Genomic DNA, 27,139 nt, shown 5'->3' on the forward strand with positions numbered 1-27,139 from the left:
TTAGAGTCTGGGGATTTAAAGATGCTAACACTGCCTTGGTGGGAAAGACAGGAAAGGGACCCAACAGTTTCAGTATTTTCTGATGATGCCAAGAAAACGTTTATCAAAAGTTGCTGTGGTGACACAGAGATGGAACAAATAATAATTTTAGGGGGATGGTTTTTCTGGAGTAAAATTCAAGAACAGTTTTCTGTAGGAAAGGAGAAAATACTCCTCCAAAAGTCCAGTAAACAAAATGAAGATGAAGCCAGAGGCTGGGACACACTCATTTGTAGCATTTTGAGCTTCCTTTCTTGCTGGGCCTAGCAGTGCATGTAATCACCATTTAGATACTCAGTAAAAACATGATGGAGATCATTTTAAGTTCTGATTCTCTTTTTATTTGTACTATCAATTACAGAGTCTAGTTGAGTCTGATAGAATTGGAATAATTAGAATGGCAAATGACTTCTCCCTAGTGTAGAGTTCTCTGTACTACTGGACAAAATATTGACTTCTGGGGTGGGTTAGAAGAAGCCATGAAGATGAGCAACACTTTCATGTCATGGTCCTTCTCTGTCAGTTGTAACGAATTAAGATGAAGATAGGTGAGTGAGTATATCTTGTTGAGAATAAAAGAAAGGAAGACATTTTAAAGTCAACATGTGGGAATCATGCTTTAAGATAATTTTGATATTAAAACAATTTGTGATTCCCTGACCTGTGAAAACTGTAAACTGTTAAGCAGTATAAAATCTGTGCATTTGTGGATGTGCAGAATTGTGACTTTATTTCTTTGTAACTGAACTCAATTTAGCCCTAGAACCCACCTTTTCTGCTGGTACTGAGGAAACATGTAATATTGCTACTTCAAGTTAACATCTCTCTAGCAGTTGGTAAATATTCAGTCAAACTTAAGATGTAAGTAGCAATCTTCAAAATTCATAGTCATTCTTAGGGCTGTTGCCATTCTGTGGTTCTCTGTCCATCCCTACCCTCACCCCCACTGCAGCATGGAGTCTCAGTGTTGGGGAAGCATTGGGAGATGGGATGTGTCCATGTAACCCACTGTTCCCTGGGCCTCCCTGGTCTTTCCTGTGTGTATCATCCTGCTTGGGCTTTGGCCTTTGGCCTTTGCCTCCATCGTATTCCCTATTGCTATACCAAAAACAGGCATCTTATTGTGATTTTTGGGGGGTAAGATAAAATGTTGACTGCTTGCTGATCCATTGACTGACCCCATAGTTCTCCCTGCTCAGAGTTCCCCTCCCCTCCCCACACTGCTGCAAGAAAAACTTTATCAGACCTCCCTTGAAAGGGCCATGGGAATGTGTTTGGATTTCTTTGACATCCCACTGGAGCCATGAAGACAGGGAGGCTCAGAGCTCTCAATCCTGTTCTGCCTGGCAAACTTCACCATCTTTGCTGTCCTGTGGTATCTCCCCAACACTGACTTGAAGGACCCATCAAAATGGTTCTCCCAGAGAGTTTAATAGGAAGCTGAGCACAAGCCCCTAATATTTGTGGATACCTTCAGTCCATCTAAATTTTTTGCCAGCTTACTACCCCATCTCCTGTTCTTCCCGCTCCATACTCACACTTGCATATATGCCTTCAAGGACCACACAATGCCTAAACTCTAGTTAGCTGCTTTGGTCCTTACATCTTTCTATCAGCCAATCAGACTTTTGTCTCTTGTCTTAATGCCAGGAAAACTGCTCTAATATATTGTGCTGTTGCCATTATCTGAGTAACTTGCATATAAACTCTCAATTCTAAATGTTCCAAGCCAAATGCTTTTGGAACATCGAAACATACCATCTCTCTCTCAAACTCTTGCAATAGAGAGTGTGGGTTTTAAGACAATTGGTTCTGCTGATCTCATTTTAAAAATTCTATTTGGAAAGTTAGAACTGAACAACAGAGCCTTTGTTCTTGGTTGCATCTGCCTGTCTGCCAAAGCAGAAGCTGTCTCAGTTGGAATGAAAAGTAAACCAGAAAATATTTCAGAAATACTATTCTTGAACCGTATTGCCTAGACCCGAGTTGTTACACCACAGGAGAGGAGTACTCAGTCATTTACAGCCCTAACTGTGATAATGAGTCAGGCTATTAGCCATGAGTATTTATAAACATAATTGTTACAGGTAAGCTGATGTTAGATGTAGAGGGGAAACTATAGGTCAGAGTTTAAATTCTGGCTCCTCTCTGATTCACTTGGATATCTTTACTTTTATTAAACCTTCTGGAATCTTATCTCAAACAGACAGAATGACTCACTTAGAACAATATTATCTGTTTATTTGGAGGCTCTGTGGAAGGATATCAGCAGCCGACCAAATTCTATTGTTAGACATTTAAGATGACTACAAATGGCTCTTGAAGTGACCCCTGTTCAGTTCCTGAAATAGCAGCTCTTGGGTAATCACCATTGTGGATTGCTGCTCACGGCTCTTAGTGGAAGTCTGGGGTGATGAGGACCACTTGAACACTGGCCGTGACAGGGTGGTTTTGATGCTTTCTGCTACTTATCATTCAGAATGATCCACAGCTCTTTCTAAATTGCTATTAAAAACCCCTGTGTTTTATCAGTGGGAGTTCCAAGTATCATTGCTCAGTAATTATAAGACCTACTTGCCTCAAAGTTTTTCAAAGAATAAAATGAGATAAAATATAGAAACATTGCAAACTTCAATTCTATGCAAGTGTTAGACTGTTGTTATTAATTTTTATTAACTGTCCCACTGAACGATATTTTTCTTTCTTTTCAATGCTTTGGGATAGTCTTGCCTGTAAAGGTTGATTTTTAAAGAAGGTAATCTTTTGTCCGAATCAGCACCCTAGTTAGTCAGTGTCATTGTTATCTCAGCATGCTTTTCACTGTGTAAGTCATGTCCTGGGGCTTTGGCTCTTTTGGGGCCTGTGATTTTTTTTTTGAACATGGGATACATTTAGAAATATGCTGCTTTTTAAAATACTGCACTACATTCTCTGCTGCATGGTGGGGTTTTTTTGTTTTTTTTTTACTCTAGTCTTCTTTGGGCTTATCACTTACAAATTGGTTTGAAAAAGATTAATTCATATTTAACATTTGGATCAAGTGCCATTTATGTGCAAAATATAGTGATAGTACTGGGGAGAGGGATGAGCCTAGGGACTTAGGCTTCTCCTTTGAGTACCAGTCAATGGTGGTGCATTCACCAAAGCTGGGAATACAAGAGATGGTGTGGAGAAGGAGGGCAGATTGGGGCAGAGCTGGGGTGATGAGAGATTGCTGTTAGCTTTGGATATGGGGAAAGCATGAGGTGTCCACGGTGTAATACCTGGGAGAGGCTCTGACTCCAAGTGGTAGATCTGGTTGTCATTAGCATAAAGACTGTTATTGAAAGAAGGGAGTGAATGAAAGAAAATAGAGATAAATTTCCTACTGGGGAATTTGGTTATTATTCTGTAAACAGATATCCTGGTGGGGGAGGACCCCTCAAATAGCTGTGGCAACGTTGAGGCAATTACATGCTGATAGGCTTTTTGAAAACCACAGTTTTAGCAATCAGTGACACTCTTAGACTAGAGTGTCTCAACCTCAGCACTGTTTGTATTTTATTTCAGATAATTCTTTGTTTTGGGAGCTGTGCTGTGCATTATAGATTGTTTAGCAGCATCTCTGGTCTCTACTAGATGGTAATAGCATTCCATTCCCTACCCCTCCCACCCCAGTTGTGTCAGCCAAAACTGTCTGCAGACATTGCTAAGTGTCCCATGGGCTAGATAATGCCACCAGAGCAAGTTCTTCTCTGTTTATGTAAAGCATTTTGAGAGGAACTGTGTTAGTTTTTTTGTTTCAAAATAGCCAAAAAATACATTTACTTCTGCAACTTACTCATTTGGGAGGATTGATTAAGTAATTTTACAGTTGGAAAAAAATCTACTGCACATAAAATCACAGATTGTTGCTAGTTTCAAGTAAAATCTGTTTCCTCTCTGTGTGTCATATGTAAATGAAGGGATGGAAGCCCTTTCATAGGAATTGCTGTCAGTTCTTTGTGTGTGAAACGTTTTAAGGCAGAACATGCAAAAGGGTTACCTGAGAATACTCTTAGGGATGTAGGTAAGAGGGTGGGGTTCAAGTCAAGTAAACATGAACCTTGTTATAGTAATTTGTAAAAATAAATAAATGAACACAAGAATTAGTACTTAATATTTTAAAATTTACACTTTTAAAAATAGTTCATAAAGAAAAAGAATATAAGAAAGTAACTTAAAGTAACTTAAGAAATTACCTGCCATGGTAGCTGAGTTAACTTACAGCTTGAAACATTGCTCTTAGCATTAGTTACTCAAGTTTATAGAAACATTTATAAGGTGCATTACCTGCAAGCACAGGCCTGTGTGTGTAGCTCTGAAATGATGCTATTAATTGCTCTACGAGAGTATAAGCTCTGTGAGGGCCAGGGTTTTGTTTCCTTTTTTTCTTTCCTTTTGTTCACGTCCCACACTTACCTCCATGGTACAGGTCAGAGCAGTGCAGTGCACAGATTGGCTCAGAGAGCAACCTCAGAGGGTATTTAGTATCTTGTTTTTTGGCTCCGTTTCTGACCACTGGTTCCCTGCCTCACAGCTAGTATTCTTGACACTCCATCTGGGAGAGCTGAGGCTAGACGTTTAGATCATGGTGGTGTCAACTTTCCTCACAGATCTTCCAGCATTTCTTTATAAGCTCTCATAAAACTGTGGCTATTGACTTCCAGCCCCAATCTTAATCTTGTTCTACCAATGAAGGAAAGAAAAAAGAAAAAAAAAGGATTCTAGCCTTTGCAACATGTATTCAGCTCTTATTCAGAGGCCCATACCTACCTTCTCAAAGTCTGATCACAGCCCTTGATTAACAGAAATGGGAGGAAAGGGGAGAAGGGGAGGGAATACCAGAGTTTGGAGGTCTCTATACCGCTTTTCATCCTAGAGACAGGAAGAGTGGTATTTGGACAGCTAAGGAAGGTGAGGACCTTTCTGTATAATACTGCTGCTGTCATTTGATTGGAATGAGTAAGTACCTTGGAACTATATTTTATCATTTGAAGCAGAATTGGAATCGGATTTGGGTTCATCAAGTCTTTACAGTACAGGGAAGATGGAGTGAATACAGTATGGTAACCATGAATCTCTCCCACAAGAGTCTATGTGGGGCAGTGGATAGAGTGTGCTTACCAAAGAGGAATTACTGGCTCCCTGTGTTAAGCTGGGTGACTTAACCTCTCTGGTCCTGACTCCTCAGTGATAAAGCCCACTTAGAGTTGTGAGGGTTTGATGTGATCATTGTGTAAAGCCGTAGTAGCTGTAGCAGCATTTTTTTGTTTTAAATGGTGAATGTGTAAGTTGTTTATTTGCTCAGGAATTATGTAATAACTAAGAATTGTTTTCTGGTTGTTGAAGGAGATTAGGTTTCTTGTTTTGGCTTCACTACTAACTAGGTAGTATCCTTGGTTAAGTCATTTAAACTAAAAACCTAAAAAAACCTAGCTCTCCCTTTTGTTAAAAATGTATCTATCAACTGATTTGAGTTTGACTTATCTGCTAGATTTAAACAGCCATTGCAACTGTGAGTCTTTTTACAAATAACCCTGCCATTTTTCAGGTAAGATGTGCAAATAGAACAAATAGCTTAATTGATAATTTACAACTTAATTATGTATCAGTGTGTCCTATGCAAGGTTAAGGGATAGTATAAACTTATTTAAAATGTCTCCAGAACACCCAGCCTGTCACAGGGACATATGACAAAGGCAAAATTCTATTAAGATAATATTTGTAACCAAATGCTCATAATTTCCAAGCAATCTGTTGTTGTAGGGAGGTGAGCCATGTGTCCTTTTTGTGTTTGGATTTTTCTCCTTCTGCCATATGTTTATTGTATAAACCAAAGATATTATGTACAATTAAGAGACAACAACTCTCACTCCAGGACTTAGTTTTCAAGCATCACTCACATTCTCTATTCTCATGGAAAACTACTCTTAGTGTCTCAAAGACCATCTTTTTCTTTCATGTAGTTCTGTTTGTTTATAGTGTTTGCAGCAACCAACATCAACAGACAGTTGGTTCTCTCATGTATAATTTTTTTGGATAATGATAGGGAGTTATTAAAGCTTCAAATCTAACCCACAAAAATACTTTCAACATAAGCTGTGCACAGGATATTGATTGAGTTATTAATTTATTGGACTCTGTTGCTAAAAAAAGGGAGTGGAGACATAATATAAATATTTAAAAACTAATATGTAAAAAGAATATGAATTGACATAGAACTAAAACTCATTTTATGCTATAGTGATAGTTAAATTAAAAATAGTAGAGCCCGGCTAGGCGTGGCTCAGCAGTTGAGCATTGACCTAGGATCCAGGCGATCGGGGTTCGATTCCCAGTCAGGGAACATGCCCGGGTTGCGGGCTGATCAATGACTCTCTCATCATTGATATTTCTACCTCTCTCTCTCCCTTGCCTTTCCTCTCTCTGAAATCAATAAAGATATATTAAAAAAAAATAGTAGAATGCTTACTGTGGTGCTAGGCATTATGTTAAAAAAACTTCACATGCATTATTAAATTTAAATATCCCAACAATATCCCAAGGCAGGTGTTGTCACTCCATCCATTTTATAGACAAAAAATGAGGTTCAGGTTAAGAAACTTGCCCATGTTCTGCCTTTGCAGGTTTGGCTCAGTGGTCAGAGTGCTGGCCGGTGGACTGAAGGGTCTCAGGTTTGGTTCTGGTCAAGGGCATGTACCTCAGCAAGGTACATGCTGATTACATTAATCCCTATCAGAACTGGATGGGTAGTGTACAATAGATTCCAAAACATCAATATATATACTTACTAGAAGTGAATTTATGTTTAGTAAAGGTAAACCCCCAATCTGAGCACTATTTCTGAATTTAGTTCAGACATGCCAAGTTGGGGGGCGCATACCTCTGGGAAGGTGGGAGTAGTGATGGTGAAGCAATAGGTACCCATCATCTTGAGCCGGTATCATGCCTCTGTGAGGAGAACGTCATAGTGGCATCCTCATTACTCACATCTTTGGATTTTCCAGCCCCCTTTCTGTGTGGGTCCTGAAATAAGCCTGGTTATTTTCCTGATGCGACCTTATTCTCTTCCTCTGCTTGAAGCTATTGGCTATGGAGTCTGTGCTTCCTTTTCATACCTGTTCCTTGTGATGAAGACAGACACTCTCACTGCTGTTGGCCTGGCCCAGCTCCCAATGCTGATGGCCAAAAGTAGCAATTTACACTTCTAAAAATTCGTGGTGGTGGTGGTTTGTGTGTGTGGGGGTAGGAGGGTAATAAAAAATAATTCTGTAGTTTCCCTTTTATGTAAAAGAATTTTCTAGAAAATTATATTTCTGGTAGAATTAAAACTTTTTTATCAATAAAAATGCATCTCATCTATTGCAGATATTCTTGGTGCTCTGTATTTTCCTCTGAAGGACTAGAAATAATTGGCAAGCTGATTTTCACTTTCACTAGGGTGTAAACACATTGGAGACCTCCTGGGAGGACTGGAAGGGCACTGAATGCTTCAGGAGTGCAGTGCTGAGCCAGAGTTTCAGAGCTGTAGGCTACTTTTCCTCCTGTACATTTAAAATTTCAAATGCTGTAATTTCCACTTATGATGTCATTTTGGAACATACAGCAGGACTACTGAGAACTTTAAGCTATCTTGGATAGCTTATTGTTTTTCTGGGTTTTAGAAACGTGGTGAAGAAATGGCTCAAGTGTCTTTCTTTTGAAACACTGGGTCTGCTCTGCTAAATGTAACGTTCAATGAAATGGATGTTTATATTGGTAAATATCCGCAAAATGTTTGGGAAGGCCAGAATGGAAAATGCCTAATGCAGTGTATAATTATGTGGGTAGAGATAACATGGCAGAAAGTACATCTTGATATTTCAATGAAAGTATTGTTTCGCCAGAAAGATGTTTCCTTAAAGTATAGGTTGCAAAGTCTTGGGCAGAATCCAGACTGGAGACATATTTTGCTTGGCTTTCACAATACTTAAAAAAAAAAGAGTTTGCCCACCTCGGTCAGAGACTGTTCCCTGGTTGCCCCGCGCACATGACTGCGGGCGCGGACGCGTGCGCTTCGTGCCGCGTGTCGGGGAAGCTGCTGGGAGGCGGCCCCTGCTGTGCGCGCCTCGCCCGTTAAGCTGCTGTCAGGCTGAGGGGAGGAATCGCTTTTCCTTCCTTCTTTTCCTTCTCCTGTTTCCCGTCCTACTTTGGGAAATACCGGTTCCCTGGCCCACGTCAAACAAGGGAAACGGAAGAAGCGGGGAGGCCTGTCCTTGCTTCCCCCAGGGGCCCTCGGGTGCTGAGGGGAGGCGGGCGCCTGGGGAGGCCCCACTGCCGCTGCGACCCGGAGAGGGGACACGCTCGCCTTTCCGTCCGCTCGCCGCTGGCCCGTTTTTCTGACGCGGGCGGGGAGGCCGGTTTACCGCGCCCGTTCCGTCGGGACAGCGGGGAGGCCGGCGTACCGCGCCCGTCCCCAGGGGACAGCGGGGAGGCCGGCGTACCGCGCCCGTCCCCTCGGGACAGCGGGAGGCCCGCCGGAGGGAAGCCGCGGCGTGGCCGGCGGAGCGGGAGGGGAGGGCTACAGGCTCGCAGGTGCGGCCGCTGTGGGCTTGCGCTGTGCAGTGCGGTTTGTGTCTGCGTGAGACCTTCGGGCCCCGTCTGTCCTTTCTCATCACCCTATGGTCTCGTTAGAGGCCTTCTTCCTATCGCAGAGGTTACATCTTGAATCCTGTTGAGAAGGCTCCGTAGTTGCTTAACCGCTTCACCTGGATCTTGAGTAGATCCTGCTCAGAGGCTTTCCTTTGCAGGGTCAGGATCGTTAATTCCCAGCACTCTTCCCTGGAGGTTGGATGGGTTACTCTGTCGCTTGCTTCCTGTACTCAGTTTTGAACAGAGTGGTATCAGTTTTGTCCGGGCTCCTTGCCAGTAAGCACGGGGTGGGGATTCCCTTCGGTGCCCCGCTCCGTGTGCGCCGGGGGCGCCTTTCTCGCAGTCCGCCGGGGGCTAGGCGCAGCTCCCGGCCTGCCCGTCCGCGGCGGGCCCGCTTGCGGGGAGGGGCCGCCCTGCTGCCTGCCTCTGCCGCTGGGCCGGGGCGGCTCGGACGCGGGGGTGAGGCGGGGCGAGAAGGTCACGCACGCCCGTGGTGCCGGGCCGCACGCAGTGCGTGGTGGCTGCGGAAGGCGCTGAAGCGCAATGATTTCTAAAGTGCTTTGCCCTTTTAAACAGAATTTGCCTATGAGCCAAGTATGGTATTTAAGTCTTTAGTGTGAGGGCCTGGTTCTAAAACAGTGTTTCTTACTTTTTAAAATTTTGCAACTTTTTTGACCCAGTATAGACACACATACACACACACACACACACACACACACACACACGACTTTAAACCAGAAGTCCAGCATTTTACATCTTTTCGATCCTTCTATGAAAATAAATCTTGGACTTGTGGTTGCTTATTCTAGGAATTGAAGCATTTAGTAGCTTTTGATAAATATATTCCCAAAATATTTCTCAAAAGATTTATGTTAATTTACTTTGCATAGGCAATGGAAGGAAAGTTTTACTATACCCTTGCCAGAATTTAAATTTAAGTTATCTTGTGACTTTAATGAATGAGGTGCCATTTTGTTCTTATATTTTACTTATAAATTTTTAAAATTATTAGAGGGATGGAACATTTTCATTGGTTAGTAATATTTTCTTATTTATAATAATCATTTTATTCATGAAGGATATAGCAAAATGACCAAGTTCTTATGATAAAGTAAGTCAATAAGCACAAAATCTTGGATCCCTCCTCAAAAAAGTGATTTTTTATTATTTACAATCTAAGATATTATAGTTATGTCTCACTACTTGTGGTATAATGGCCACAGTCACCTTACTCGATTTTATTTGTTCTTGTCAATAAAAAGTTGCAGAATATAGAATTGTAAGTCTAACAGGAATGGGTTATTAATATTTTTGTGGTTTATAAGGAAAGAAAATTTCAGAGCTTTTCCCTGGATAAGAAAGGAGGGGTTTAACTGTAAATATAAATTGAATTTTAAATATTGAATTATATTTCTGGTCAACTAATACTATTGCATCTTAACTCATCACTACTGTGATTCTCGACCCTGAGATTTCTATCGCTCTGCCCCTCACTGTCTATCACATAATCAACGAATGTTTTGTGACAAATTTCTTTCTGCTAAAGGAGTTCTTTTCCTGAAACCACCTATCATATAAATAATTTCTCCTCATCACCTTGGTTTTAATGAGAAGAAGAAATTTATGTACTTTCTCTCTATGCTATCTTAGTTATATGTACTGAAAAACATAAGTGTAACTTGTGCTGAAACATCTTTTGAGTTTCACTATACCTCTTTTTTGAGTCAGATCTAACAAAGTCCAAAAAGATTTTAAGTTTTGCCCATGTATTATGAACTACACATAATTTTTTGTTTCATAATGGACTAAAAATCCATTTACTCTGATAGAATTGGACCAAGTTTTAGAAAATAAAAGCATTTATCCATGGTGATGCCGCAGTGTAGCAGTGTTTATACTTTTGATCATTCCTTAGAGAGGAATTACCTTGGTAGACAACCAGCTGGCTTCAGGCAAAATTGTACCCTTGATATGTGCTTAAAACAGCAGTGTAAAATGTAACTGCTGACAATCTTGGTTGTGGTTAAAGTCACTTTCTTATTACACAGTATGCTGGAAGCACAGGGGATGATGTCAGTTTCTACCCTTTAGAACTCTTGTGATGGCCAGACATAGTATTTCCCTCTGTTGTCAACACTTGAGAAAAATTTGCCAAATAGAGACTCACGATTAGAGAAGGAGAGAATATTAGTAATTATTTAAGAAAATAAAAATTCATTTTTTTCAGTATTATTTGGAAAAAACCTCAGGAGTTAAAATTTATAATTCTAAAAAACACCCATTGTTTTTAAAAAATATAACTTGTTTTTTTTTTTATACTTTTAAAAAATTGATTTGTTTGAGAGAGACAGACAGACATAGATTCGCTGCCTCCCACATGGGCCCCGACTGGAGATCCAGCCCACAACCTGGGTATGTGCCCTGACCAGGAATCAACCCTACCACGTCACTACCTTTGCTGTGGAGGACAATGCTTCAAGCAACTGAGCCACACCAGCCAGGGCTTTTTATTTTTCAATATTTTAAAAAGAACTGATTTGAGAGAGAGGGAGAGAGAAATTTGATTCTTAATTCCTGTATTCTGCCTTAATAATCTTAAAATTGCTTTTCTTCTTTTTGAATATGCTTTGCCCTAGGCTTGTGGGAACCCATGTTACAATCCTTTAAAGAACCTTGTTAACTCACCTTTGTTTCCCCAAGATTGGCACATGTGAGTGGTTCAAGAAATTGGTTTTGATATGAACCAATGACCTCTGGAACTTATACAACATTAAAAATCTATTGGGAAATAGCATGTAATACTCAAATAAGACGATGAAGGTGATTGTCTGGTTTGTACTCATGTTCCACAGTATTTTTGTTGACGTTATTCTATCCTAATTGTGGGCAGTGTATGAATGGAACAAAGATAAAAGGCTCAGAAGGTTCTGCAGTGTGTAACTGGACTCCATGGTTTCCTGGGGCAGTGGACTGCACTGCTGTTACTGTTTATAACTTATCTTTGTGATTCTGGCTAGCTGATTTACTATTGAAGACTTCTCAGGAGAGGAGTGCTGTCTTAGATAATCAATTTGGCAAAGGATCTATGTGACATTAGTGATCTTTTGAAGAAATGTCCTTGTGTCTGTTTTGGAATGGAGGATGGTGAGGAAACCAGATGAGAAGCTTTTTTCAGGAAGGAAGACATGGTGAACCATTGAGTTTGATTATATTTTTTCCCATATGGAATATCATTTTCTGAAAAGATGTTATTTCCAGTCCCCAAAGATACCAATTTAAGAAATTAGGTGCATTAGTGCTCTTAAAACACTCTTTGTATAACAACAAAATATAAAGAGCCTGATTACAAATTGAAAAGAAAAAGATTATAAAATGATTAGTAATTACACATCAATAATCTTTAGGGAAATGCAAATCAAAATCAAAACCACAAGATACTACACCACACCCATTAGGATGTCTACTATTAAAAAAACAGAAAATAACAAGTGTTGGTGAGGCTATAGAGAAATGGGAACCCCTGTGCATTGGTGGTGGGAATTCAAAATGATGCAGATGCTGTGGAAATGGTATGGCTATTTCAAAAAAATTTAAACATAGTATTGCCAAGAGATCAGCAATTCCACTTCTGGGTATATACCCAAAAGAAGTGAAAGCAGAGACTCAAAATGATATTTATACACTGAGGTTCATAGCAGCTTTATTCACAATAGCCAAAAGGCACAAGTAATCCACATGTTCAAGAGACGAATGGATAAACAAAATGTTGCATATGCATGCAATGGGATATTATTCAGCCTTAAGGAGAAACATTTTGACAGATTCTACAACAAGGATGACCCTTGAAGACATTATGCTAAGTGAAATAAGTCACAAAAAGACAAACACTGATGATTCCACTTATAGGAAGTTCCTAGAGTAGTCAAATTTATAGAGACAAAGTGGAATGATGATGGTTGCCAGGGGCTGGGGAGTTATTGTTTAATTGGTGTAACATTCAGAAAGATGTCCACTTCTAGTTTTTGCAAAAGTCGTTTTTCATAGGCTCTTCCGTGTTTCAGCTCTGATCATACAAATAATTCAGGCAAGTGGGGCTCCGTGAGGATGGCTGAACCCCCACATTTCGTGCCTTCCGGGCACTGTTTGCTCATTCTCCTGCTGACGTCATTCAGTTCTCTGTGTCACTTGCCCCCTTACCTACGTGTTGCATATGGGTGATGGAGCACTGAGGACTTAGGTTTACTCAGCTCGCACCACTTCCCTGCAATACCAAAATATTTGTAACTCCATCACTAATATCCCTGCCAAAATGGACTTTTCCGAACTTTCTCTGGACTTCATGACTGCGCTTTCTCTTTGATCATTGGCATCTCTCCAGTAGAATATCAGCTCGTGGTGATTGTGTGTGAAGATCATGCTGGTTGATAATAGTCACTAGGCATATATTAATACATTTGTTAGCCTGGGATTAATTGTGAGGTTTTTCTGGTTAATTTTTTTTAATGCATTTGGCTACTAAACAAGAAAACATTTCAAAAACTTAATTCATTTGCAGTGAATTTGAAGCTAATTAAAATCATGTCTTTAATGATTGTAAGTTGTGCACATAAATATTAATTAGTGTATTTGATTAATGAAACACAAGTGTATGATTTTACTATTATTTCTGCTCATATGTATTTATAAGCAGCTTTGATTTCAAAAGGGAAGTGGAAAACGTCAGTTGTGATTTTCTTTGCTTTTCATTAGCTTTGTATTTAGCAGAAAATGTTAAAGAGCTATAAATTGCCTATCCAAAGTGTTAGTTTCCTACTTACAGCAGTCAGAAAGGGTGGCCGAACTTGGTGTTGGTCAGGTTGAGTTGCTTCATAGGGAAAAAAAATCTTGCTATAGATTTTGAGTGAGCAATAAATAATATGTATCTATATATTTGCTTTTTGAATGTCACTGTTACACTTTCAGTCATATGCAAGCTTAATGGTCTGCCTGTCTCTTTTATTTTTCTCCTGGAATGACAGTTTAACAGTTTTCCTGGTTGGATTGTGTTAAAATCTTTAGAGGCTACATTCACTAAAACATATGTCCAATGTTTGGACAGCCAAAACCTGTGCAATCATTTTAATGGAGTATAACTTAGCAACTCTGCTATTATCACAGATATCTTATTGTTAAAGCTACATTAAAATATTCTCAATTTGGAGTCTATTTTATATTTAAATTGTTCTGGGATGTGCTGAAGCATATGTTTGCACTCTTTTAAGAATGGATTTTGCCAAGAAAGCAATAGTTTCGTAAGTTAAATGAGAACATGCTTAATATAGTTTATTTTAATAGACTTTTAACTAATTAAATTTCTTGAGTGTATACCATATTCTGAGCATTGTGCTAGATATCCTGCCTAGAAAACTTGAAGCTATGACCATTAGTAATGACGTCTGGGAAGAAGATGAACAATGGGAAAGTCATGAAGTGGCCCAGTCAGGAACAAGGTATCTTCGGGGTTCTGTCAGAAGAGGGGTGTCATGATATGCGTGTTGTTGGGGATGCGGTCTTGTGTTGAGATTTTGATAGCTGCTCTTGTAATAGTATTCTGTTGCTGCTCTGGGAAAGGAGGCCACTAACCGAAATAGTGAGAAAGAGTGAGATTCCTCGGGGGAAATCCTGGGCAGACCATTGCTGACCGACTGAGCAGCCCACAGGCTGTTTTGCTCCTTGCCTTTCAGAATTGCTTTTTAAGTTTTCTTGATACATTGTCTTGAGACCCTGTAGGGAACAAAGCCCTTTTGTTTTGTGGTAGAGGACACAGAGAACAGTTATTCTCAGTCTAGTCTTTTATTGGCACAGCTTTCCCTGGTACATTTGTCCCCTCTAACTTACTGGTGCTCCGGCTGCCTATGGCCAGAGTCCTTGGAGCAGGTTTCAGTGGTAAGAAGTTGAAGCAGCAGATACTGGAAAATCCAGCCTTATGTGATCTTTCCTGCCTTTGATAAGTTCAGCTTTCGTACTGAAAAGTTGTTTAAACCTTTAAAAGTTTTTCAAGTCATGAAATACATTTATCTCAAAAGAAAATTGATTTTATAAATTTTAAAGTATTATTTGTATTTATAGCTATAGTTACTTATTTGAAAAAATTTAACAGCTGTCTCCTTTGAAAGGCACCATATTAATTTTTACTAAATACATCAAAATACTAAATTTAGCTAGAAGAATTTTCCAGCAGTTTTATAGCATTGTGCCTCAGTGTATAAAAATTAATTGCTTATTACAGTTGACAGAAATATATAGTTTAATCAAAATATCTAATTGAATAAAAAACAGAAAAAGTAACTCTCTTCAAACTTGTAGATTTGTACAATCTCATTATAGTATTAACAAAATGTTAATAATTTTCAAAATAGTAAAGGAGCCATCTTCAGAAATTTTGGTAAATTAAAATTATGAAGCACAAAAAACATAAAGCAAGTTGAATTTATATTATACCTTACAAAACCACTGAACTGTATTTATAGACTCAGTCTTTCAATGATATATGCTACTTATATTTGAGGGTGTGACTTTGAAATATCAGTGTTACTTCTAAATTTTGGCATTTTTCAGAATTTTGATATAATTTGTTTTATATATTTTAATACTTTTCAGATATCAGAGCTGATTTTAAGAAGCAAAAATGAAACTTAGGTACTTTCCAAATAAAATGAAGTGGTCAGTGTAAAATGCTGAGCTCAAAGCCTAGCACATGGCAACTCCTGCAATGATCAGTTGTTCTTGATTATGATCATCATTTCTGACTCCTCTCTTCTTGCCACACTGCCTCTCTCTTACTGGTTTGTATACTATGACAGTTCCCTCCATCTCTTAGTGTTTTAGGAATTTCTGGAATTACTTCTTTAACTGTCAGTGCATAACTCCTTTCAAGAACGTGCTTGTTTACATAGCACACATACAGAGGTGTTGAAGAACTTCACTAGGATCCAAGAGCTTGCTGGTCAAGAGATGGGCTGGATAAAGTCCTCACCTTCAGCAGATCTTACAAAGGTTGGCATGGGAAGGCCTGTTCCCTGTGTTTTTAGTTTGTCTCTTTGCTGCTGCAGTTTGGATTTTCTTGTATCTTAAACTAGTCCTAAAACACCAGAAAAACATGGTACATTTTTCTGAGGAAATTAGACTGCTACATAATACGTATTTGTTACCTTCAGCATTAATTCAGACATATTCCCCTTATTTGTATTTATTTTAGTCTTATTGAAAATACTTCAATAATATAAAAGTATTTTTTATATAATGTAAAAAACCAAAGTCCCTTCCCTGCAATTCCTTTACTGTCATCCTTCAGGAGGAGTAAGTTTTGATAGTTTGGAATGAATCCTCCTGACTCATTGTGGCTCCATATGTGTAGGACTGTGCTTGTTGGTGTTCCCACTGCTGTGGTGCTGGTTTTTCATGAGATTAAATTATTCTGTAATTTACTTATTTTGTCAAAGTTATGGGCATCATTTCACGTCCTTAGTCTTCTCAGCCTTATTGATGGCTGTGTAATACTTGACTGTATTGATATATCTTGGTTTGTTTAGCCTTTCTCCTGTGGAAAGACTCTCAAGGTCTCTGGATTTCATCTGCTTGCACCTCCTGTTGTACGAACTCCCAGGCTGGAAGCTTTTGTCCTGGGTACATCTGTGCTTAGTTTCCTCACTACACCGGATGGGCTATAGGAAGCCTAGGTTGCTTATTGGCCTTTAGGGGTCATTTGAAAAGTTGTCATTTGGATGGGTCTCAGTTCAGAGGGCTAATTCTGTTATGTGGAGTTTTAAGGTAACAGTAGCATTTTTATAGACGTTTCTCATTTCTACCTCTTAGAAATTTAAGATGCATTACCTAACTGGAGTAGATTTTAGCTGTCATCTTTAGACACTATTACATTGGCAGAGGTCTGGGTTTTTGAGCTATAAGGAAGATTTGATTGTCAAATCTGTTTTTTTAATCAATAATTCTTTAAATCAGGACATCTATTGGAGAATTCTTTGAGAATACATTTGTTTTTTCGTGATCATGAATATTTTTGTTTCTTTACTTTTCTAACCAGGTACATGAAAATTTAATTTGTGACAGCTCTGGTGGGGAGGGTGTTTAGAGGGGTGGAGTGGAGGGTTTGAGCAAAAAAGAAAAAAAAAAGAAAAAGAACTTGTGGAAAAAAATTTAATTTGTGAATGTCATAAATAGCATAACTAATCGCAGTTCTAAAAATTCAAACAGCAATATTCCAAGTTTAGCATTTCATTGGGGGTAGGTATGGTGCTCATAAAATTTTATGTTCCTCAGTCACTGTTTACTTAGTAGATACAGTAACTTGTTTTTGTCACGGCTACTGGCCATATCTTGGAGTTTAACATCTGCTAGTTTAAACTGCTGCATTCTTTTAAAATTCTAAACTCTAATTGCCTAGAATGAAGGAAAAAATTAACTTATATACATATTTTCACTTGGAAGATTTTATTTCATAATCATAAAATAGTAATGTAGAATTTAAGGAAAGTGATAAATTATTAGAAATGTAGAGGAGGAATTACCACTTCTCTTTGTAATGTGGTAATTGTTTAGCATATTTTAAGTAATAACTTGCTGTTGATTTTAGTATTTTTTTACCTTTCAACAAAGTTGGTATCCTGCTATGATGTCATAGCTATACTTTTTGATTTATTATTGCACAGAGTATGTCATGCACAGTGTGAACAACCACACTGAGCCAGCATTGAGAATACATCTTTATTATTTTTGACATTTTCTACGTTAAAATGGAGTTGAGGTTCTTAACCAGATTTTAATGCACGTGGACTGAGGGTTGTAAACCTTTTACTTTTGCAATGATTTTTTCCTTCTAGGTCTCCTTGAATATCTAGTAACATGAACTTTTCCTTTGCTATAGTTTACATGCTATTTTTGAGCTTTCCTTCCCCACAAAGCAGTATTTCCTAAGACTGTCTGTTTATATGAAACTATACCCCCAAAAGTGTTAAAAAATACTTTTATTCTTAAAGTAATATGAAGAAAAAAGATTGAGATATGAAAATGTGAAATACAGTAATTCAGTTTATAACAAAACTATTTTATAATGAAATACACTGAATTATAAGTCTCTTATTTTGTACTAGGATTAACAGGGCAAAATCAAATGACTGTCCAGTTGAAAGAGTTGTGTTGTAACATATTTGGCATAGAATTACTAATTTTTTATTATGTATTGAATTGAAATATTTTATTTTTATTGCTTAATCAAAAGTACCATCATATACTTGAAAATGGGTATTCTCTTGAACATTAAGTTTTCCTTTTCTTTTTCAGTCTGTGATCAAAACAGGGCGACTGCTAATCAGTCACGAAGCTCCCTTGACAGGAGGCTTCGCATCGGAGATCAGCTCTACAGTTCAGGTACAGTCACTTTTTGGCATTGATTTTAACATTTGTGCAATTGCACATGTCTGTTCCAAGAAGAAAATTACCTATCACAACATATAGAAGTAGGCGTGCTTGGAAATGTGCAGTTTTCATTTCACACTTCACTGTCGTTCAGTAATTGTCTAATTACATCACCTAGAAAAGAAGTCTTAAAATTTTTTTATAGGAAGAAGAAAGTTTCAAGTGAATTTAATAAACTAATGTCAGTTATATTTGCTGGGATATCAGGAAAACTTTTAAGTATGAATGTGATATTTGAATGTGATATTTCTTTCTTGATAAAACTTAAGCTTAGTATGAAATGTGTTATTACAAAATCGATCTTAGATTCTCCTGCCTTCACCTAACAAAAAAACCAAATCTGTTAAAATGTAATGTAAATTCAATAGGTAATTTCAAAATCAATCATTTACTTTATTAATTAGTCATTTTTTGTTATGCTATTGGTAACACTTTAGAAATGGTTTAAAACTTATTTCTGTTTCAAAAGTGTTCAGTTAAGATGCTGCATATCAGGAAAAATATCCTATATAACTCCTTATGGAGAATTTTTACTTAAAATTCTTATTCACATTTGTATCACAGATATGAATAAGATGATTTAAATGAGTTTCATTTTCCCTAATTTTTAAAATTAAAAATTATATAACTGTATTTTAAATGTAAAGTCTATGAATTTTACATTCAGAATATCTTTGCAGGTTGCTAACATTTTACTTTTTTTTAACGGGTGTTAAGATGAGTTTGTTGTTAAAATACATATAAATTGAGAATTCCTTTAAGAGTATATGGTTTAAAAACTTGATATATGATTGTGATATATGAGAAATGATAAGTTTTTATTTTTAAACTTTTAACCAGTAAACAATGATTTCTACAATAAACTATCTTTAAGTTGTAATTGACAACACTAAATATTTTAAAATTAGATTAAGCAAATTAAAACATAAATGTTTTTAAAGCTAGATCAAAATAATCCATAAGTACATTCAGAAACAAAATATACTGTTGTTTTTACATGTTATGCATATTGTCACTAACAAAATTAAGAAAAGCACATTGAGTTTTGTAGATTTGTTGTTTTCCTATTTATTACATAAATTAAAATTTGAAACATACTGCTTATTATATAACACATAGTACCCAGTATTTATTGTGCATTTTATTCATTGACTAGTATACTGTTCTAACTTTGTAAAAAATGAATGTTGCAGGAAAGAATTATTTCAACACCAAGATGCTATTTCAAGTTAGAGACAAAACTCAAAAAAGAAACTGGGATTTTCTGACTCCTAGTTAATATGTAGTTCACTAAACCATTTGAAATGATAGGGTTTGTTGCTAATAGAACCTTTATCCCACAACCTTGTTTTGTTTTCTCAACTGAATACCATCTCTTATTTTTATCTCAAATTCATTTGCATTTGAATATAAAAGGAAAACAAGTAGAACAGACCTAATTGCTCTTGTGAAGTTAGCTTTCTAAGTGTGCCTTTCAAACTTGATCTTCATAAATTATTAGTAAGCTGCAATAGGATGTAATTTATTTTTTGAAACTGGGAAGGAATTGGAAAGATTATATCTAATCTAGTGTCTCTTGGTGTTGAATAATATGTGGACTCATGTTGACAGAATAATGTTTCTCAGGCCCCAAGAATACAAGTATGAATTCCAATTTGAAGAACACTGTATTTTGAATGGAACACAGTCAGCGTAAAAAGCTAACACCAGCAAGATCATAAACACTGTTTCAAAATCAGATCCTGAAATTATGGGATATTAATAGGTGCTAAAAGTTGTGAAGGAGATCAACCAGAATATAATTATATTTATATCATAATATGAAGACACCTAAACAAAACAAGACACTATAATACTCTCATACTCCCAAGAATATGCCCAGAGATCTTCAGGTGTCTGCCATTTGAGAAATTCTGACAACCTAAGCCAACCATGTTCCTTTTATAGTTAAGTGTTTGTCATCTAGAGTGCTTGTGACTTACCTGGTTTAAAAAGACAGTGGAAGCTCTGCGATTGTGTGTATGCATGTACGTTCTTTATTCTGAGCCTCTCACCTCTAAGGGGAAGATAGCAGTTTTGGATTCATTATAAAATATTCTCTGTTCTCTGTCAAAATCGTTCAACCAACTAACAAGAAAATGAATTAAGGCAATAATATAAAATTTGTAGGGGGATCTGCATTTGATATTTTGGGGAATTAGAATTTTACTTATTAGTATGCAGATGAATTTGAAAATGTTTACAGTTTTTGCTTATTTCCAATTTTATTTGCACAAACGGAAAGTGTGGAAAATGAATTTTAATATAATATAACCCACATAGTATCCCCAAAAGTTTGCCTGTCAGCTTTAACGTATTGACAAGGGAGAAAACAAAATAAAGAAAGCTAAATACCCCAAGAGATTTTCTTTTTTGGTAATAGTGATTGCATATAATTTAAAGTATTCTGAATAACCAGATCTACTTTTCAGTAATTGTTTCATGCACACATTCAACTGCATGCGATGTACTGTATTGAGCATCTTCTTCATGGAAGGCCTCATTCTCTATTAAAAGTGAAACCGGTATCAAATCACCAGAGCCTTGAGTTGTTTAAACTGAAATCACGCAAGTGTGAGGTGCAGTTGCTTTCACTGCTTGGAACAAATCATATTTCTGTATTTCTTTTTGTTGTGTATACTTAGCAAGGTTAAAAAAGGTAAAATGCTTAAGATATTGAAAGCCAATTTTTTGGGATGGCAGGGAAAAAGGTACACAGAGAACTTTTCATTGTTGTCTTGGAAAAGAAGTTTGAAATTATGGATGAGAATGATCTATAAATTTGAGCACTATTGATTTAAAGACTGAATTATTCTCCTTGTATCAGTGAATAAATTTTATGTGAAAGTGAACATATACAAAATAATCTTGACAAACACTATGTGGAAAGTATCTTTGTGGAAGATATTTGTTACCTCTTTAAAAGCCAAGGCTAACCTTACAAAGTTTCTTTTTAAAATTATGTTTAATAATTATTATTTTATTATCCAATAAAGTAATATTTATAAAATAATATTTTATTTTTATCATCACATTTTAATATGATTATTAATAATGAAACTACTATTTTAAAATGCATTAAAAATCTAAGAGCATGATTTTCTGTTTTTCTAAAATTCTAAACTATTACCCATATTAAAAGTAGAAAGAATTGAAGAGATTGCAGCACTATAGAGGGTATTTGTTTAAGGTTATAATTGGTAATTTTAGATAGAAAAATTGTGATGCTATATAAAAATTGGATAGCAAATAAAGGGACTTTTTTGGTAGGTATAGGAAATATTGCTGATATTACTATTGACTATTTTTAGTAATACAGGTAAAATATGAAAGAATGAACATAAAATATATTTACATTTTAGTCACATAGGTTTTTCAACTTACAGCAGACGGCATTTCCATTATACAAGGAGTTCAGTGTCCACATCTTAAGTTTGCTCATTCCTGTTTCCTTTTTTTCATAAGCTATTTATTTTGTTGTTTTAAAAATTTTATTGTTAATAGTCTAAGTTTGAAGTAATGTTAAACTCACAAAAGTGATTAGGAGATTACTTTATATCGAATATGAAAATTTTTTACTTATAATTATCAGTAGTTTCTTCATAAAATATATGCTTACAAAAATCAAAACTAATACACTGAATCTCAGAACTGCTTTACATTCCTATTAGATTTAATTCGAAAGCCAACTGGGAAGCAGAACAAGCTGAGGTCTGGTATATTTGGCTCCCCTCAGGGGGAGATTTCTTGGTGGGTCATCCAAAGCTTCACTGTGTCTTCCCATCTAATTTTACATTCCCATCTGTTCTCATTTTGGGGTGAGGGAACTTTTTCCTTCTTTCATTTGACACACACACACACACACACTCACACACCCAAAACTTGGAGATGTGCTTTTAGGGAGTTATGCATTCCCACTGTGCACCCTGATTTGTGGAAAAGTGGAAAGACAACAGAATTTAGGAAATTCATTGACCTCATTGTATAATTTGAGCAAAGATTTTTATTATTTCAGAAAATTATATGAATTAATTTTAAGTGATATTTGTATTCCTCAGCTTTATGTGACCACAGCTGTAAAAAAACCCAACTTTATTGTGTAAAAAGAAGTATTAATATCATCTATTTTAATAGTCATCCAAATGAATTTATATGTTCTAGAATGCAATATTCAAAATAGGCATTATTTATTTAAATATTGAGACCAAGTAATTTGTGGTATTTTAACAGCTTTAAGCTTTAAATAGCATACTTTCTTTAAGCCTTGTAGAAACCAACCTTTATTATTAATTTCTAACACATTCCCATAATGAAATAAATTGTAACTCTGATAGGCTGTGATAATAAAAAAATGTTTTTTCTGGATTCAGTGCTTAATAAGAATGCCAAAAATTTTAGGGATTGGGATTGGCTTAAAGTTTTGATTTTTTTTTTTTTTTTTTAACACATGGAAGCAATAAGTCTGTAATAAAGAGTCCATTTGGAGAGGATGATAAGTTTCCATACCATTGTTTCATCCTTTCTGTGCGGTCTCTTTTCCTAGAATAAGAACGCAGAAATTGTACATACCAACATATATTTTTTAAATAAATCATATTCTAATAGCTTGAGAAGATTTTTATAGGGTTTATACAAACCATTATGTAAAAGGAAACTTTCATAATTTCAAGTAAAGGAATTTTACTTTTCTCACTCTTTCATATTAGAAAGGATTATACAAAAGGATTTTATCCAGTGAACTTAATATTACTACCAAATTTACAAGCACTCTTAAAAGCATCAATCTGAAGAAGAAGAAAAAGGTCCTAAGTGGTCTTGTTTTTATCATTGTGGAAATATTTTTAATTAAAATTACTATGTTGATAAAGTAAAAATCATCAGAGAAAACTATCAGAATAGTAATTTGACAAATGGTTTACTGCAGTTTTGTAATCTTTTTTTTTTTTAACTAATGATGGCAAAGAATTTGCCGACAACAACAGATACAATAACCAGGAAAGGTGGGCTTCTGTACTAAAACCTAGATGGAGCCAGAGCGTTAGAAAAACAGTTTATCCCCTGCCGGCCCTCCTCCTTGCCCTGACCATGCCATGTCTGTCAATGTCTCTTTCTCCTTTGCTCATTAGTGTAGGTGCCGCCAAGGTTCTGCCGTCAGCCCTTTAATTCTCCCCATTTTTTCTTGGGCAGTCTCAGTCATTTTATGGCTATTCTTGAAACTTTTCAATTAGAAACTTTCAAGATTTGCTCTTGAGTGTTAGACTCAAAGTGCTAACTTCATGCTAAGTTTGGTAGTGATAAGAAAATTGTATGATAAAATAGTTTATAAGGAAGGATTTTAACATGAGACAGTGGGAAAAGGTAGATACCAGCACATGGCTGGCTATCTCCCAGTTTCTAGGAATCAGCTTATATCAAAATGAGCTCTATTTCTCCTCAACTTTTTTGGTACCTTTTAAGTTGTCTTCTTTAGCCTCTCACATCTCATCACATTACTATTCATTATTTTCTTAAAATACACATCAAATTTTGTCCATTCTCTGTTTGAAAACCTTCAGTAGATCTTCTTTGGCTATAGAAATAGATCTTTATGTCACCATTCAAGATCCTCATCTGTCCAAACCAAGGTTTCCAGTGTTATTTCTCACGTCCTTTTAGGACTCCAGTATGCTGATCACACTCACTCTTCCAACCAATCTTTATTGGGCACAGGCTTAATTTGGGCATTTCATTCAAGAAATAGAGTCCTTGTTTTATACATACTTAATAGTTTAGTAGAAGAAATAGATGCTAAAAAGATAATGATCCTATGTTAGGATAGAGAAATATTCATTCAGAAGACTGAAATTATAAAATACTTAATCATCTAACCCAGATTTGACAGCAAGTTAACTCTGGGAGGATAAGTATGATCCTGTGAGTGAAGGTGGGTGGGGATTCTAGGCGAAAGGAACAGTATGAATAAAGAAGGCAAAAAAAATATTTGATATTCTAGGAATTAAGAAGGGTTTGGTACAATTGAAGAATAGCATGTGAAGCTTGTAGCACAAGGTAAGGGTCAACAAGTAGGTAGGAATTAAATCTTAAATAATCTTATATGTAATACTAAGGAATTTGTTTTTATATGGAGGAAGTAGACATGACAGCAGAGCCAGCAATATATCCAGGTCTTCCATTTTTAAATATATTAGATATAATGCATTTAAAGTACATTTTATAAAGTTCCTGGCAAGTAGGGAATAGTAGAAACTTGAAAAACTTGAAAAAATGGTCACAGTATTTCTTATTTAAGGCAAAAGGGTGTAACTAAAGGATTTAAGCAGGAGAATAACACTGAAAGATTTACAACTTAGAAAAACTCAGGCACTGCATTGAGGATGCGTTCATTGGGAGGCGTGAGGCAGGAAGTTCTAGAGATTAATTAAGAAACTATTTGAGTAATTTAGGCGAGAGATTGAAGGGTCTTTTGAACCGAGGACATGGGAGGGGGTGGAGAGAAAGGAGAATTTTAGAGAGGAGGGGGAACCTGAAAGACTCCTGGCTGCTTAGGTAGGAGTGGGTGAGAAGAGGCAGGCTGGGTGCAGAGCAGGGCTCAGCTTGTGCCCGGGCTGGGCGATTGGTGGCTGGAGGCCACTTTCACTGAGCTGGGGTATCCGTGGAGGACAGACTGAAGCGCCCCTTTTATGGAAGGTGGTGGAGTCATTTTAGACTCGTAGGATTTGAAATGAGGATGAAAACGTGTCTGCAGCTCAGGGGAGAGCCTAAGGGCAGGAGAGGATTAAGGAGTTATCCTGTGGCGGCTGAGGCCTCGGGGATGCCTGTGTCCCTGGGAAAAGCCCCGTCTGCAGAATGGAAGTTTCTGAAGTCCCCAGGCAGGCCCACGCTGAGAAAGGGGAAGGAGAGCGGGAAGGGAGAGTGCGGGAGCGGCGGCGGAGGGGGGCGGGGGGGAGGGGGCAGAGGAGGAGAAGGGGGGCAGAGGAGGAGAAGGGGGGCAGAGGAGGAGGGGGGCAGAGGAGGAGGGGGGCAGAGGAGGAGGGGGGCAGAGGAGGGGGGGCAGAGGAGGAGGGGGGCAGAGGAGGAGAAGAGAGGCAGAGGACGAGAAGGGGGGCAGAGGACGAGAAGGGGGGCAGAGGACGAGAAGGGGGGCAGAGGAGGAGGGGGCCAGATAACGAGAAGAGAGGCAGAGGAGGAGGGGGGCAGAGGAGGAGGGGGCCAGATAACGAGAAGGGGGGCAGAGGAGGGGGCAGAGGACGAGAAGGGGGGCAGAGGACGAGGGGGGCAGAGGACGAGGGGGGGCAGAGGACGAGAAGGGGGGCAGAGGACGAGAAGAGGGGCAGAGGAGGAGGGGGGGCAGAGGACGAGAAGGGGGGCAGAGGACGAGAAGGGGGGCAGAGGACGAGAAGGGGGGCAGAGGAGGAGGGGGGGCAGAGGAGGAGCGGCAGGCGGCGGTCTCGGAGGCAGGCGGGCGTTCTACCATGGCATATGGGCGACAGTATTAAATGCGTCCGGGCTTTGTTGGCTACACTGGCGGCTGTGCCTTGAAAGCAGCGACTGGAAGACAGTGGTGGCTTTGATGAGAGCAGAGGAGGAGCCAGGTTGGGAGCCACATTGGATCTGGGCTGGCCAGTGAATGAAAGGCGAATATTAGAAACAAGGAAAATAGACTGGTTTGAAGAAGCATGACCTTTAAGGAAAGGGGGGGGAGTAGAGTAGTCAGAATGCGTTCAGGCTGGTCATGCTGTTTGCCAGCATGGAATGCCGTTTTCTGTTTGAACCCCTGGTTGGTAGCCCCCCTGGTTGTCCCCATCTCCCAGCACCATCCCCTGCCCTGGGCCTCCAGCCCAGCTAGCAGCTGGGCTTCAAATATCCCCCAAATCTGTCCTTTGCTTTCCATTCCCCTGGTGAACTGAAAACAAGAAAAAGAAAAAAACCCAACCACAAAATCTAAAAGAAAAATGTAGCAAATAACTGATGTTGAGGTAGGTAAGAAATTTTTGAGCAAAAAATTTTAAAAAAGCAACAGGATCAGTCATATTGTTACAGATGAATATATTTACATAAAATGAAAAGTTTTGCGTGACAAAAAGCACAATTGATAGAATAACACCTGGGAAAGTGCTGGACCACATGACAAAAGATTAATATGTGCATTATATTAACATTATTAAATACCAATAAGAAATTAATAGCTCCTTTAGTTAAAAGATCAGTCAGATTATTTTTTTAGAACTATTATGGCCAGTAAACATGAAACCATATGACATTTAATAAGACCAAAAATGCAAATTTCAAAAATGCAATATTAGTATCATTTGTTACCCATAAGAGTGACTGCTTAAAACTTAATTATATTTAGCATTGAGGTGGTGCAGAGTGAATGTAGAAGTTGATTCCTTTTTTCAAGAAATCAGTTTGGGATGTGTATCAATACTTCTCTGATTCAGGAATTCTAGCAATCATCATGTTGGCATAGCACACAAAAAATGTATAAGGGCATTTTCTCAGTGTCGTTCATTTGATAGGAAAATATTTGAAACAATATTAATGACAACAAGGATATAGTTGAATAAATTATGAATGTTGTGGATTTACTAAAGCCATTAAAAGAGTAGTCAACAACACTGTAACATTTGTATGCATATACTATTAAGTTAAAAACTCACTCTGCAAGCCTACAGGTGTTTCACTTATCCAATTTTGTGAAAAGGAAAAAACATATATACATGGGTATGTTTTTTTCCTGTGCCTAGGGAAAAAATAAGACTTCTTTTGGTTTATATTTTCTTTCTAATTATTTATTTTCTATGTACATGTGACATAATAATTAAAAGCTTTATTATAATTAGATGTCTCTCCCAAATGGCATAAGTCTTGTATTTCTTCCTAAATTGTTTTAAATATGAGAGCCCATTTTGCTCATAAAATTGATTTAAAAAATTTT

The 27,139-nt window shown here is 37.6% G+C and overlaps 1 protein-coding gene across 1 annotated transcript in view; it reads left to right on the plus strand.

The window, feature by feature from the left end:
- The window catches only part of BCKDHB (branched chain keto acid dehydrogenase E1 subunit beta), a 163,125-nt gene that overhangs the window by 93,367 nt on the left and 42,619 nt on the right, over positions 1-27,139 (plus strand). Inside the window, exon 9 of the mRNA XM_081140032.1 lies at positions 18,028-18,114. Within this exon, the coding sequence (XP_080996158.1) occupies positions 18,028-18,114 (87 nt within the window). The remainder of the gene's footprint in view (positions 1-18,027; positions 18,115-27,139) is intronic.

The sequence above is a fragment of the Miniopterus schreibersii genome, assembly GCF_964146895.1.
Source record: "Miniopterus schreibersii genome assembly, chromosome: 6".
Classification (NCBI taxonomy): Eukaryota; Metazoa; Chordata; class Mammalia; order Chiroptera; family Miniopteridae; genus Miniopterus; species Miniopterus schreibersii.